The sequence below is a fragment of the Myxocyprinus asiaticus genome, chromosome 33 (genome assembly GCF_019703515.2).
Source record: "Myxocyprinus asiaticus isolate MX2 ecotype Aquarium Trade chromosome 33, UBuf_Myxa_2, whole genome shotgun sequence".
Lineage (NCBI taxonomy): Eukaryota > Metazoa > Chordata > Actinopteri > Cypriniformes > Catostomidae > Myxocyprinus > Myxocyprinus asiaticus.
Window position 1 is genome coordinate 34109325 of NC_059376.1, and position 16907 is coordinate 34126231.

General features: G+C 37.4%; 1 protein-coding gene across 2 annotated transcripts in view; it reads left to right on the plus strand.

Moving 5' to 3' along the window:
- Positions 1–250: 250 nt before the first annotated feature.
- LOC127424467 (breast cancer anti-estrogen resistance protein 3 homolog) overlaps positions 251–16907 on the plus strand; it is a 105448-nt gene continuing 88791 nt past the window's right edge. Inside the window, exons 1-2 of one of the 2 annotated variants that reach the window (XM_051669721.1) lie at positions 251–474; positions 14017–14156. In XM_051669721.1, coding sequence (XP_051525681.1) covers positions 14067–14156 — 90 coding nt within the window. In that variant the 5' untranslated portion in view covers positions 251–474; positions 14017–14066. The remainder of the gene's footprint in view (positions 475–14016; positions 14157–16907) is intronic. The other variant, XM_051669722.1, reaches the window with a different exon arrangement.

A 16907-nucleotide genomic window follows, 5' to 3' on the forward strand; every position in this document is an offset into this window, starting at 1 on the left:
AACTTTGGATAAAAGTGTGAGCTAAGAGTAATTAAATTAGTTTTTTCAAAGGAAAAACCCGCTGCTATCTCTCTGATGTGTGTTGGTCAGTAATGTCATTAATACAGCGTAGAGAGCTTCGTTGGTCAACACGTTTGCGAAAGTTTCAGCACTCTAAGCTCGCGCTGCACTGCGGGCTCAAACACACGCGCTTGCAGTGAAGTCCTGTAGACGCAGCATCTCTGCGCGCAATCCAGTGAAAGCGCGTTCAGAGCAGGCGCATATCGCATCCCTCTAGGATTTGTCACTAGTCAGCATCGCTCCGCTTTCTTCACAGAGGAGGGCAGCTGCAGCAGCCAGGGAACACACACAGAACGAGTGTCTAACATCTGAGCGTCTTAAAGGTTTACACATGCGATTTCAAGAGGAAGTTGGTTAACTTTGACAGAAGAACGCCAGTTACATCAGTACAAACGCTTGCGCGGGAACTTCAAGGTGAGTTTTCCAACTATTCTGTTTGTGTTTTGCTGACCTTTTTGACTTGTATAAAATAACGTGACCAGCAATGATTTGATTAGTAACTTTTAAAGCCGATTAGAAATGACATTAAACTTTGTCGGTTGAGTTCAGATTTAAAATTCATTCTGCACATTTTGTTGTGAAAGGGCCCGTGCATGTTTTAGATATTGCATGAATATTTCTCCTTCAGAACAGTGACCTTATTTCACTGAAATTATTGTTCATGGGTGACAGACCCATCCTCACAAGGTATGGAGAAAAGGCTTGTCATTTTTGTATCTTGGCACTTGTATATAGGCAAGACATTTTTGTCTTACAAGATAAGGCTTGTTATTTTTTTCAGCTTTTTTCCCCTTTAATTACAGTGTATGAGTGCGTGGTGCATTAAAATAGCTTGATTTGGAGTGGAGCTTGTTTTTGCTAGTAAGGCATGCATTGATGTAGTCTCGAGAGTGATATCAGTAGGTTCTTCAGTTAGGAGAGAACGCTCTCCTCACCTTGAGTCTCCTGACACTGGCTGAATGCCTCACGGGTTCAGTTGCGGTGCACTGTGAAACTAAATGATCTATCCTCTTGGTTCCTCTGTCAATTAAGTGTTAGAACTTTGTTGGATCAGCGTTTGCCATTCTGCCATTGGGTACAAATTGCATTTATGGCACGCTGCTGCTTCAGGAAACTTCCATTTAAGAAATTAAAATAAGTGTATCCAACTGGATTGGAACCCAGAGGCCAAGTTATTTGGCTTTAGCATGACTCTTGCCATAAAGGTAAGTGTACAATAGAGAAAGTGAGAAAGCTGAGGAGCCTCTTATATACTTTAGCTCCCAAACCCGCCGTCGTGTTGGAAAGTCCAAGTGTGTCCCATGCGCAGCTTTTGTGCTGAAGAATGCAAATTGTCTGCCAGTATTTTCTGATAACATGCTGCATTCGTCTTGCCAACAAGATTCCCCGTGCCTTTAGAGCTCACACACCCCCAAAACATCAGTGAGCCACCACCATGCTTCACAGTGGGGATGGCATTCTTTTCACTATAGGCCTTGTTGACCCCTCTCCAAACATAGCGCTTATGGTTGTGACCATAAAGCTCTATTTTGTTCTCGTCGCTCCAAATTACAGTGTGCCAGAAGCTGTGAGGCGTGTCAAGGTGTTGTCGGGCATATTGTAAACGGGCTTTTTTGCGGCTTTGTAGCAGTAAAGGCTTCTTTCTGGCAACTCGACCATGCAGCTCATTTTTGTTCAAGTATCGTCATATTGTGCTACTTGAAACAACCACACCGTCTTTTTCCAGAGCAGCCTGTATTTCTCCTGAGGTTACCTGTGGGTTTTTCTTTGTATCCTGAACAATTCTTCTGGCAGTTGTGGCTGAAATCTTTCTTGGTCTACCTGACCTTGAATGGTATCAAGAGATCCCTGAATTTTCCACTTCTTAATAAGTGATTGAACAGTACTGACTGGCATTTTCAAGGCTTCGGATATCTTTTTATATCCTTTTCAATCTTTATAAAGTTCCATTACCTTGTTACGCAGGTCTTTTGACAGTTCTTTTCTGCTCCCCATGGCTCAGTATCTAGCCTGCTCAGTGCATCCATGTGAGAGCTAACAAACTCATTGACTATTTATACACAGGCACTAATTGCAATTTAAAAAGCCACAGGTGTGGGAAATTAACCTTTAATTGCCATTTAAACCTGTATGTGTCACCTTGTGTGTCTTTAATAAGGCCAAACATTCAAGGGTATGTAAAATTTTGATCAGGGCCATTTGGGTGATTTCTGTTATCATTATGATTTAAAAAGGAGCCAAACAATTATGTGATGATAAATGGCTTCATATGATTACTATCCTTAAATAAAAGACAGTTTTTTTTTTTTTTTTGCATGATCATATTTTCAAAATCAATGCCATATTTTCACAGTTTCTGCCAGGGTATGCAAACGTTTGAGCACAACTGTAATATAGAGTCCTGAAGACAAGCAGTGCTTTCTTTATAATGTATGAGGGACTAGGAAAATATTGAATACATGGAACACATTGATCCGCTTAAAAATAACGTAATTATGTGAGTTATCATAACTTTTGCACTTAATTGAAATGAAAGGAATCTGAAACCTAGAATGCTACAATATGGTTCAGCTCATGTTAAAGTATTATTTGGTCTTGTCCAGAATTTGCCCTTTGGAACTAATAGCAATCTTTGGGGGGGGGGTCACATTCCCAAGTTTTGATATTGAGTTTGAGGATGCTCTTGCTCAGAAAAAAACATGAAATCACAGTTTTAACTTTTGCCTTGTTTGTTTGTGGAATAAGGCTTATTGCTTGCAAGCTGAGATCAGATTTTTGGAAAACAAAACCAAAACATATTTCTTTACAAGTATCTTAATAGGAAAGTGATGTGCGTGCAAATTGCGTGTTACATCAATTAAGTTGCATTCCATAAAAAAAGACAGTTTACAGCACAAATTAAATGCTTAAGATTGGCCCATAAGAAACATTATTTAATTTCTTTCAACTCCCTAAAGAAATTCACACACATAGTGGACCAGAGGCCCTATAGCCACTACTTACTGTATTCCAAACAGCTGTAATAGCAAACATATCTGGCAAACTGTCTTTGAGGATGAATCAAGCCTTGCCAGAGAATGTTATTAGCCTAACTGTGACAAGAGATTAGCACTTCAGGCATAGTCGGTATGCTGTGAATCAAGCAGGCACTTCAGGGAACACCATCCTCCTCCTCGGGCAGAGCAATACAAAACATGCTGGGAAACTCAGGAGCAGTGCGGAGGGAGGAAGTATTAGATCATTAAAACACACTAATCTTTGTTCCATGCTAAAGTGAATAAAAAAGACTTTCCATGGGTACAGTGTAAATATTGCATAAATATCGTTGCTATTTGTTTTTTGTTACTGTTGCTTTGTTGATTTAAATACTTGAATCTATACATGCATACAGTACATCACCATCAACACATTACTTAGTCAGCATAATTGTATTTGTTTATCCAATAAAAGTTAATCCTTAAAGGAACAGATCGCCCAAAAATGAAAATTCTGTCTTGCATTCCTGTATAACTGTCTTTCGTCCTTGGATCACAAAAAAAAAAAAAAAAAAAAAAAAATTATATATATATATTTTAAATATAATTTTTTTTAAATGATATATTATATATATTGTATATATATTTATTTATATATATATATATATATATATATATATATATATATATATATATATCGTTTAAAAAAATTAAAACACCATGAAATTATAGTTTACCTTTCTGTTTGAAAAGCAATGTGATCTATTTGTGTAGTGGACAGACTGAAATTTAAAGGGATAGTTCAGCCAAAAATAAAAATTCTCTAATCATTTACTCACCCTCATGCCATCCTAGATGTGTTTGACTTTCTGAACAGAAAAATCAAAAAAGTAGAGCATCAAAAAAGATTTTTAGAAGAAATTCTCAGCTCTGTTGGTCTATACAATGCAAGTGGATGTGATCAGCAATTTAAAGCTCCAAAAAGCACAGACAATCATAATAAAAGTAATCCATACGACTCCAGTGATTAAATTAATAACCTCATGGATCACCTCATGGATGCACATTGGAGAGCAACCGGAAGCAAACAATTATGGTGAAAAGGACTTAAATATTGATCTGTTTCTCACCCAAAGTGATCGTATCACTTTAGAACACATTAATTTAACCACTGGAGTCGGATGGACTACTTTTATACGACTGTCTATGTTTTTTGGAGCTTTAAAGTGCAGATAACCATCCACATGGTACCTACACAGCTGAGATATTCTTCTAAAAATCTTTGTTTGTGTTCAGCAGAAGAAAGGGATCATACATCTGGGATGGCATGAGGGTGAGTAAATGATAAGATAATTTAATTTTTGGCTGAAATAACATTTTAAGTTGTTATTCACTCTCAAATCAAATAATTTATGAGCTGAGTATGCGGTGCCCAAATAAGGTGACTTCTTTTTGGTGCCGCTAGTGGTGCAGAAATGACACAATGCAGCTTTAAGTAATGTGAGAGCAAGCATGTCCAAAAATCATTTGATCCTCAGTCTCTGAGGTCAGACAGACAAATGTGTTTTTATTGCATTCGAATTCTTTAAATGTACTTTAGGTGAGCTGTTCAGCTGATGGTGAAAGCAAAGATTAGTAGGGGTGGATGGGGAGAGAGTGGTGCCTGTCTCCTCCTTAACTCCCCACTATTTGTAACGTTAACATGAGATAGAGAAGACTACTAGAACAGAAACATTTTGTACAAACCATCTGCTTACACACTTCACGTAAGTCTTACATGAGCAGACAAAATCACCACACTGTCGTGACTGATTGCTATAAAATAGCAAAATATCTTAAAATATGGCATTTTAATGAAGGGAATATGTACCTTTACAAACACAATAAATTAAAATATACGAACACATTTTTGAAATACCTGCTTTCTGCCTGCATCTTTATCACAGAGGGTATTCCACAACTTAATATGTCACAGCATTTATTTAATCTCTCTCTCTGGCAGGGGTCTGGGTAGCTCAGTGAATATTGACACTGACTACCACCCCTGGACTCGCGAGTTCGAATCCAGGGTGTGCTGAGTGACTCCAGCCAGGTCTCCTAAGCAACCAAATTGACCCGGTTGCTAGGGAGGGTAGAGTCACATGGGGTAATCTCCTCGTGGTCGCGATTAGTGGTTCTCACTCTCAATGGGGTGCGTGATAATTTGTGCGTTGATCGCGGAGAGTAGCATGAGCCTCCACATGCTGGGAGTCTCCGCGGTGTCATGCACAACGAGCCACGAGATAAGATGCGCGGATTGACTGTCTCAGAAGCGGAGGCAACTGAGACTTGTCCTCCGCCACCCGAATTGAGGTGAGTAACCGCGCCACCATGAGGACCTACTATACAGTGGGAATTGGGCATTCCAAATTGGGGAGAAAAGGGGATAAAAAAAATAAAAAAATAATAAAAAACAAAATCTCTCTCTCTAGGCACACCAACACACACACACACACACACAAAGTGGTGTGCTTTCATTTTCATATGTGTGTTGATGTGTGCAGCCTGGAAGCTCTTGAATTGCAAGATCTCCCACATGTGTTGTTCTGGAATGCTGGAACTCAGAACAATGATGTCATTGAATTCTGGGTTCAATCTTCACTCTTATCCTGAAATCTGACAGTTCAATGCTGATATCCAGTCACATCTTGCTATCTCATAATGGACTGACATCGTTAATCAGTGGTATCAAGATCAAAAATAGCTCCGTCCATCTCCACCTGTTCAATGTGTGGCTTGTTAGTAAAATAATATAACAATTTCCCTACACTTTGTTAAGGTATGTTTACACTTTGTTTTTGTTTTTTGATTCTTCTGGAGCTTGACTGATGTAGTCACTATGAACTATTGTTGTATGGAAAAGAACTGCATGATGATTCTTCAAAATTCCTCATGTGTTCAGTGAAAAAAATAACAACACTGGGTTGGAATGATAAAAACCCCTTAATGAGTTGTACTGTTCTATTATTTTTTATGTTTGGGGTGCAGGTAAACATGTTGTTTAATTGAAACAAATATCCCTAGAGTCTTGATGCAGCAAACAACAGGCAACAGCATCCTGAAGCATCTGGAGAAAAGAGAATGTTAGACTTTTGATGAGGTTTACATGAAGTTTCCCCATGTGCGTTGTTTACAGGCCTGGAGAGAACTGGTAGTATTCAGATGGAGATACAATCTTACTTCAGTTTACATCACAGTGTGTGTGATTAAAGAACTGACTGGAGCTAAAGTATAAAAAGAACGAAATTTAAGTCGTTATTCACTCTCATATCAAATCATTAATAAAGCGTTGAATTAAAATACGGCCACTACAGTACATGAATAAATTAAAGCTTCATGGGTTCTCATCGCATCTTGTGACCAAATGAGCAACATGATGTCATGAGTGTTTTGTTTTTTCAAGATCTTGACAGACCAGAGTCGTTATTCACTGTCATTATGGTCAATAAATCCTATGAAAACATTTTAAAAATTCACCTTCAGAAATAAATTCATACAGGTGGAGCAACAATAAAGTGAGTGAATAATGACAGAAATTTCATTGCGGCATAAGCTATTCCTAGTTGACCACAATTAGAATTGTAGTGTACTTTAAACTCATTCTGTTTTGTAAAATAACTAAAATTCTGCCAAAGTGAAATGAAAATAAAAATACAAAGTGCCACAGAGCCAGGCAGTTCTGTTGTTCCTTTCCCTCCAAAACCTGAATCTGCTACTACAACAAAGGAAAAAGGAAGTGGGCTTCTACATCCCAAACAGGATGTTCAAAGCAACACAGTGTGTAGCTTCACGTGCCTCAAGCCCACAGTGTGCAGTAATTATTTCCTCTTGCATGCTTTTTTGGAGCCTTGTTTCCCCTTTTGGTATGTTTATGTAGGCTATACACATGGTAATAACAGTGAGGTGGAAGGAGTATGAATGAGTCAAGCCTGACTTTTACATCACAGAACTCATGCAGATATCTAAGACAGTTTTAATATACTATATAGTACCAACTCTAATCTCATTCTGGAACATGCAGTAAACAAACAGATGAGAAATGTTGACTTAAAGGAGTGCTGGAGGAATATTGTAGTTGAAAACAATCTCATTCAGGACTTTAGCGATGGCAAAGATTCACAGGCATATATGACATTGATATGCTTGTTTGTGTGTGTGTGTGTGTGTGCGCATACTAAACCCTAAATGTGATTAAGCCTTGTCAGGATGTATCTGCAATGCATCATTGCTTTCAAGAAGATTGAATGCAAATGCATAAGATGCATGATCTATTGGATGAAAGTCAATCAAACGACTGTACTTCATCAGCACCATCATAATTTTCATAGATAGATTCCTAAAATGTGACATTTCTGATGCTTTATTGCTAATATGGGAGGATGCTTCCTTTGACACTGGCAAAAGGCATTGTAGTTTAGTTGATTTACCTAAAATACATTTGGGTTTACATTAGGCAGCTTTTAGTCCGTTCTCTGAATTTATTCATTGCACAAAGCCAAGTGCATTGGATCGAATCGCTCGACACTAAATGGCAAGCTGTGTATTGGACCTAATGGCTTGAATATCATTAAAACAGAATCAACTTCCTGCCGATTAAAGAGAAAGGCATTTGTTTGCTTTAAATGCTGCAAGGACTCTCAGCCTTCTCTTGTCAGACAAACAGCCTGCCTTCAGAGGTGTGATCCCATCCATACATCTCTCTATGTGGTCACGGGGGCATTGACATTCAAGGCAGGAATAAATCGCCCTGCAATTGTACGAGCAACTCCTCTGATTGCTTCACCCCAGGGATGGGTTTTACATCGGCTGCGAGCACAGCTGGGCCTCTGAGCCATATTGGATTAACAGCAACTTTTTTGTTGTATTGCCCTAGCAGTGTTTTATTGGCCATGTTCCACCACTTCCACAGCTGCTTTTATTGCCTATTGTTTGAGAGTGGATCAGGGTTCATTGCTTTGAAAAAAGGGTGTCTTGATCTTCCTGACTGGAGATTCAGAGTTCAAGGGGAAAGACCACCAATGAGTTTAGTTGTAAAACTGGCTGATTTATTCACCTAAATATTAGTAACACTTTACAATAAGCATAACAGCTCACTTCGAGCGCTGGTTATTACAGAGCTCTCCGGAATACTCAATTCTGATTGGTCAATCTTGCATTCAGTGGCCTGATATTGTCTGAATAATGATCACACATACAGGGATAAAGTGATATTTCACTGGTCATCTGGGTATTGTGAGTCATCATTCCTACTTCTTGCCTCACTCTGCATTCTTTATACATAAGCAAATATAATACTTTTAACTCAAATCAATATTTCATGTGCATTTTTTTATTTATTTGGCAAGTAGACGTGTAGTAAGCGAGATACGGAGTAGTCAGGTGGTCCTTTTCGCAATATAAACACCAACAGAACTCCAAGGGTGTTTCTGGAGACTCCATGGTCTCTTTCTTCTTACATAATAACATAATTTCAACTCAGATCATTATTTCATGTCTATTTAATTATTTACAGTATGCGGTAAATAGCTGTGTAATAAGTGGGATAATGTACAGTCAGCTGGTCCTCATTGCAAAATAAACCCCTTTCAGAGTTTATGTAAGGGATACTGTACAGTCAGCCGGTTGTTATCGTACAATAAACCCCGACAGGGTGATCAGGACCCCGGCGCGAAGCAGAGGGGACTTGTATCACCCTGAAGGGGTTTATTTTGCGAAAACAACCGACTGACTGTGCATTATCCCTCTTATTACACGGCTGCTAACCAAATAAATACAACCCCAATTCCAAAAAAGTTGGGACGCTGTGTAAAATGTAAATAAAAACAATGCAATGATTTGCAAATCTCGTAAACCCATATTTTATTAACAATAGAACATAGAAAACAAATCAAATGTTTAAACTGAGGAAATGTAACATTTTAAGAAAAAAATAAAGTAATTTTAAATTTGATGGCAGCAACACATCTCAAAAAAAGTTGGGACGGGGGCAACAAAAGGTTGGAAAAATAAGTGTTACTAAAACGAAACAGCTGGAGGAACATTTTGCAACTAAATAGGTTAATTGGCAACAGGTCAGTAACATGATTGGGTATAAAAAGAGTATCTTAGAGAGGCAGTGTCTCTCAGAAGTAAAGATGGGCAGAGGTTCACCAATCTGTGAACAAACTGCATCTACAAATTTTGGGACAATTTCAGAATAATGTTCCTCAACGTAAAATTGCGAAGACTTTGAACATCTCATCATCTACAGTACATAATATCATCAAAAGATTCAGAGAATCTGGAGAAATCTCTGTGCGCAAGGGACAAGGGCGAAAATCAATATTGGATGCCTGTGATCTTCGCTACATTAAAAACAGGCATGATTCTGTAGTGGAAATCACTGCATGGGCTCAGAAACACCTCCAGAACTCATTGTCTGTGAACACAGTTCACCGTGCCATCCACAAATGTAGGTTAAAGCTCTATCATGCAAAGAAGAAGCCATATGTGAACATGATCCAGAAACACCACCGTCTTCTCTGGGCCAAAGCTCATTTAAAATGGACTAAGGCAAAGTGGAAAACTGTTCTGTGGTCAGACGAATTGAAATTTGAAATTCTTTTTGGAAACCATGGACGCCGCATCCTCTGGACTAAAGAGGAGAGGGACCATCCGGCTTGTTATCAGCGCTCAGTTCAAAAGCCTGTATCTCTGATGGTATAGGGGTGCATTAGTGCCTATGGAATGGGCAGCTTGCACATCTGGAAAGGCACCATCAATGCTGAAATGTATATACAGGTTTTAGAGCAACATATGCTTCCATCCAGGTGATGTCTTTTTCAGTGAAGGCCTTGCATATTTCAGCAAGACAGTGCTAAACCGCATACTGCATCTGTTACAACAGCATGGCTTCGTAGTAGAAGAGTCCGAGTCGACTGCCTGCAGTCCAGACCTTTCACCAATTGAAAACATTTGGCACATCATGAAACGTAAAATATGACAAAGAAGACCCAGGACAGTTGAGCAGCTAGAATCCTGTATCAGACACGAATGGGACAACATTCCTCTCCCAAAACAATAGCAACTGGTCTCCTCAGTTCCCAGACATATATGGACTGTTGTTAAAAGAAGAGGGGATGCTACACAGTGGTAAACATGGCCCTGTCCCTACTTATTTGAGACGTGTTGCTGCCATCAAATTCAAAATGACCTTATTTTTTCCTTAAAATGTTACATTTCCTCAGTTTAAACATTTGATATGTATTCTATGTTCTATTGTGAATAAAATATGGGTTTATGAGATTTGCAAATCATTGCATTCTGTTTTTATTTACATTTTACACAGTCCCAACATTTTTGGAATTGGGGTTGTAAATACATGGACATAAAATATTGATTGGTGATGAAATTATGTAATTTGATAAGGAATAAATTTTATAAATCTTAATGTTAATATGAACATATACTAATATAATTTGTATTAAGTATGAAATTAAGTATTGTTAATGCATTATGAACTAATAATGAACCACAGAATACATTTAAATGAACATTAACCAAGATTAAAGGTGCACTCAGTAAGTTTTTGCAAATTAAAAAAGTTTTACACATGAAGACATGAATAGAACTTTATAGAACTATGTTGAAATTTATGTAGATTGACATTAGATAAAGACTCCTGTCATGTCAATAACCCAATGAAAGCACATGATAAACTGTGACATGTTGACCGAAGCACTAGCACTAATAATTATAATAAGAATAACATGTTTACATTATATAGTGCTTTCAGCCAATGCTTAAACATAAAAGAACATGCAAACAAAACAAGCAAACCAAACAATTTAACAACAAACACGATATACTTATTACAAACAACAGAGTCCAAGCAATAAGTATAGTCCAGAATGATGGTATTAATAAGCAGGAGTGTGATCCACCAGACAGTCCAAACAGAATGAGTGCAAGTGTAAAGATAACATGTCCAAACAAGAGGTCCCCACTGCAGTCATGAAACAAACCGCTACGACTTTATAATATTTTTAGTCTGTGCTTGCTAAGGCTCCCTATTACTATTCATCGTATTAGGGTTAGGGATTTGAACAACCCCCACCCCCCAATCACAGTCAGTCAGAATATTTGAAGTTTAAGAACAAGTTATTAGGTGGTGGATGTGGACCAATTACATTTCACAGTGGGCGGGGCTACCCAGCATTTCACTGCAGAAGTCAAACCCATGGAATCGGCGTGTCCTGACACTTATATCTTTAAAAATCTATGTTTTCCCAAAGTTGGGGGTACATGTCCCCATGGGATCTACGTCTCTGAGATACTAAATAGATAATGAGATGATGTTCAGCATATGATTGGTCTGTTTGATTTGTGAAGTGGGCTTTGTGGTTGGAAGGAACAGCCCTTGACAAAGCCCACAATGGCTTTATCGCTGTCTGCCTTTCACATATATACACACACTAAAAACTGTAATGGCCTCCTCGTTGGGTGTTCTTTTAATTGATTGGTCGTATCTTGCCAAGATCTGAAAGAACATTGTGTTTCCTTATCCAATTTGTAATCATTCAGTTTCTCTAAATTTTGGTGGTCATTTTTTTGTGTTGGAATTCATGCTGTTAAAATGAAGAGATGCATCTTTTTGACCTGTGAACTCACTGCCCACAGACATCAAGTCTTATGGATGAGAAAGTTCTGCTGCTGTGACAGATAATACTTTACGTTTTTATAGGAGGAAGAGAGTAGAAATGCTGCCCTCTCATAAATTACCTATTAAACTGAGAGAAGCTGGCTCATATAGTAATTAAAGCAAATGCCAACACCATAAATCTAGTGAGGTTTCACAGTCAGTTAGAGAGAGGATTTCCATATTCATGCACACACACATCTAAACATTCTCATACTGTATGCATTTACTGACATGTGCTCCACCCAACACACATTAGTGTGAAAAAGGGGCATTGTGAATCACTTCTTAATCATAAAGGATATTCCAAAATCTTTATTATAACCTGTTAAAACTGCTTATTAGATTTCTTTGTAAGAAATGCGTTGTTCACCATAGTGCTTTCTTGTATTTGTGGACCCTCAGGGCTGACAGAGTACAATTTATGTGCAGACAGAATGTTGTAACCCGAGCATTGTGGCTAATGATTTTTTACATATATTATGAGCTGTCAAATCTGATCGCAGAAAATGTTGTACTATTTGCTGTGTGTAATTGTGTCTGAACTTGAAGACAATACTTATAAATGACTCACATGTCATGTCACTTAAAAATATTTAAGGGATAGTTCACTCAGAAAATTCTCTCATGATTTACTCACCCTCCTGGATAAAAGTAATCCATATATGACTCCAGTGGTTAAATCCATGTGTTCAGACACAATATGATGGGTGTGGGTGAGAAACAGATAATTATTTAATTCTTTTTTTTATCATAAATTATCCTCCCTGCCCAGTAGGGGGCCATATGCACGAAGAATATGAATCACCAAAAACAGAAGGAGGAGAATGTGAAAATGAAGTGGAGATTTACTGAGCAGGGAGGAGAATTTATAGTAAAAAAGGACTTAAATATTGATCTGTTTCTCACCCACACCCATCATATCACTTCAGAAGATATGGATTTAACCACCAGAGTCGTCTGGAGTACTTTTATGTTGCTCTTATGTGGATTTTGGAGCTTCAAAATCTTGGCACCCATTCACTTGCATTGTATGGAACTACAGCGCTAAGATATTCTTCTAAAAATCTTCGGTTGTGTTCTGCTGAAGAAAAAAAAAGTCATACACATCTGGTATGGCATGAGGGTGAGTAAATGATGAGGGAATTTTCATTTTTGGGTGAACTTCCGGTAAACCTTTAAGTCAAGGAATATATAAGGAAACAACGTGATGTGGTTTGAACAACACCATTATCTAACTGGTCTAACAGTAACATATCTCACAGTTAAATTTAACATTTTATCCATTTATGCATTTGTAGGCAGTGTTATTTCAACTTGAACCCCAGGAATTAACTTGGGGTTCATGTTTTAAAATGTCGTCTCAGCAGTTTTATTATTGTTTCAAGGCATTGGTTGTCAAACTGTTGTATGCGACATTATACTAAATACTAAAAAAATGTCATTTCATTAAATTACAATATACTGTACCATTATATGCAATTATGCATTATATGCAAAAACAATATGCAATTTTAATATATCTTTTTGTGTCTATGACTTTGTGTCCAAGCAGTGCACTGGCACAGCCATACTGATCAGAGTCCGTGCTCCTCCACAATTTTATATTCATTTGTTTTATAAAACGAGAGCGGCTAAAATCTGTGACGGTCAACAAAAATGCTGAGATACTATTTCTGTTTGCCCTTAAACTAAGCGTTCATGAAGACAAGATTTAATTATAGGAATAGTAACATTAATCAAAATAGAGAATTATATGTTGCCTCCAATACAAACACAATCCTTAAACGTGTCAATTTGTGACATGCTCTTTTTATTTTTTATTGTCATTTTCAGTTTTTTAGTATTTTACAAATTCGAACTGTTTCATCATTTTGAGTCACTTTGACCCAGAAAAAAAAACATTTTGAGTTTTTATGCACTTAAGAAAGAAAGTGACTAAAATGGATTATATCAGCCAATATTTAAATGATTATATTTCTGCAATGGTTTGGAGTAGAAACATAACAATTAGGCTGTATTGTTTGAAAGACAAAACTTTCTTTTTTCAGTGCTGAACAAATCCAAGGGAACATTGTTTTAACTAGTTGGCATTTCTGATTTCACCAAAAGTTGGCACTTGACCTAAAAAGTTAGAAAAACACTGTTTTGTGGTGTTTGTTAATTTAATATTAATGGCTTGTTAATCACCGCGGTAGTATATTGCATTTTAAATAAGTTATTAACTGAATATCCTAATATTAATAATGCTTGTTTTTCTTCCAGCCTTCCATTCTGAGGGATTTTTGAGGCAACTTTTGGGTGAAGATTACACCATGAAGCATTTGTCCATCACGAAATGGCTAAGTCAGCTGGGGCTACCTCAATACTGCATGCTTTTTGATGAGGAATATGATGGAGTGGAGGTAAAGTTAGCACAAACTGTGTGTTTAGACACATATGCGTGCATGTGTATGCACTCACACGGGCATGCATGCAATGCTGCGTGCATACCACACTACAGCATTAATTGTACCATGCAATTATTCAAACACCATAATTTGAAATTGCATGACGTGCTCTGTTCGTCTTTATTATAATCATAAACAAATTATGGAGTTGTCAGTCTGAGTGATCTTTGAAAAGTGCCATAGAGAAAAGTGTAATTCAAACTCTGTGGTCGGACGGGGAAAGCACGCTGAGATTCCACTCATAGCATTAAACTCTGCTAAATCCATCTGTTGGATAAACTTCCATCTAACTGAATTTAGAGCAGCTGATCTGACACCAGTATTTTCAGCCATGTTTTCCTGGCAGCACATTCTACCTGGAATGAGAGTACGTTAAACAGCAGCAGTAAAGAGGAGAATCTAAAAGTACTTTCCTGGCTTACAGATGCCAGTACGCACGATTGACTCTGATACACATCTGACCCTAGTGCTAAAGCTTACCCCTGAAGCTACAGCCAACAGAAGACCTTAATCACACCAGCAATCCTAAACATTAGACTTACCTCTGTATTTACACAGAAAAGTTAGCCAGCAGTGTCCCATAAGGTTTACCAGAAAAGATCTGATCACGACTGAGCAATTCAGAGCTTTTAAACAGTAGCACACTTCACATTTGCAGGCCACACACAAACACTTTACTGTTTATCTGTTTATCCTTAATGGTGATTCATGATACGTTTCAAGAATCCCATTAAAAGTGCAAAAAATATTTTACCCTGATTTTTGGATACTACCATGATAGTTATACCATGATATTCTTAAGATTGCCTTGGAGTACCATGTATGTACCATGGTATATGGATACAGTATACCTTGGTGCAGCTGCATTTATCTAAGGGTAGTGTGCAATAAAATATTTGCCACCAAGATGAGTTTCTATGCTCTCAGTTTTCTCTGTTGATCTAGTCATAAAATTTATTGTGATATCATATGTAATGAAAAATCTCCACCACCACCTGTTTTGAATTTCATCATAACCTAAACAGATGATGAGCCCCAGGTGGCTTTTTTTCAATGCCCTAAAAAGTAGTCCAGTTGCTCTCAAACAATTTACAATGTTACAAATAATATTTATAAGAGCAGTTACTGTCAACCAAATGTTCTACATTAGTTAGTGTTTAACCAGCTCACGATGCTAGAAAAAAGGACATTTAATTCAACATTCAGAATGAAATTACATTTACATTTATGCATTGGGCAAAGTGACTTATGGTGCATTAAAGCTTTACATCATTTCTTAATAAGTGATGTGTATTTTGTGTTATAAATGCGTATTTCTGAGGAATCTAACCTATGACCTTGGCTTTGCTTGTGCCATGCTCCACAAGCTCCATTATACGCACCCTGATTACGCTGTGTGATTCACATTAATGCTGAATCATATTTCACCAATTCCAACTCACGAATGGAGTGCAGGGAGAAGCGGTGAGGCCTGAGTGAAGAATAGAACTTATAAAATAGCTATTACCATATCCATTACCACTTAAACCACTGATGAAAGAGAGAAAGACTTGTTTTCCCCTTAAAAGGATAGTTCACCAAAAAAATGAAAATTCTCTCATCATTTACTCACCCTCATGCCATGCCAGGTGTGTATGACTTTCTTCTGCTGAACACAAACAAAGATTTTTAGAAGAATATCTCAGCTCTGTAGGTCCATTCAATAAAAGTGAATGGTGCCAGAACTTTGAAGGTCCAAAACGCAGCATAAAAGTAATTCATATGACTGCAGTGGTTAAATCCATGTCTTCTGAATCCATATGATAGGCTTGGGTGAGAAACAGATCAATATTTAAGTCCTTATTTTACTTTAAATCTCCACTTTCACTTTAACATTCTTCTTCTTTTGTTTTTGTTGATTTGCATTTGATTGTGCATAACACCACCTACAGGGCTGGGAGGACAATTTATAGGAAACATGGACTTAATATTGATATGTTTTTCATCCCTTTTTCGAGAAAGAAAGTCATACACATCAGGGATCCCTTTAATTTGTTACTCATTTAAGTGAATATCTCTGACTCATATACACACACACACACACACACACACACACACACACACACACACATACACACACATGTTGGTGCAGCTATCCTTATTAGGACTCTCCATAGACATAATGATTTTTATACTGTACGGACTATAGATTCTATCCCCTAACCCTACCCCTTAACCTAACCCTCACAAAAACGTCTTACATTTTTACATTTTCAAAAAAACATCATTTAGTATGTTTTTTAAGCGATTTGAATTATGGGGACACTAGAAATGTCTTCATTAACCACATTTATAGCATAATATGTAACCTTAAATATGTCCTTGTAAACCACACAAACCCACACACACACACACACACACACAGGTTTGTTGCACTATATTATTAAGGACATCTAATAGACACAATGTTTTTTAATTGGAGGTAATGGTATTTGCCTACCCCTAATGCAACTCCTAAACCTAACCCTCACAAAAATCTTTTCATATAGATTTAAAACAAAACGTGATTTTGCAGATTTATGAGCCTAGTCTTACTAGTCTGGACTGCTGAAATTGTCCTCACAAGTCGGTTTTCATCATATTTCACTTTAAGACTGAATATTGAAAAAAAGGCCCCCATGGTAATAATGTACCATGATATTTTGGACATCTACAATGAGAATACCA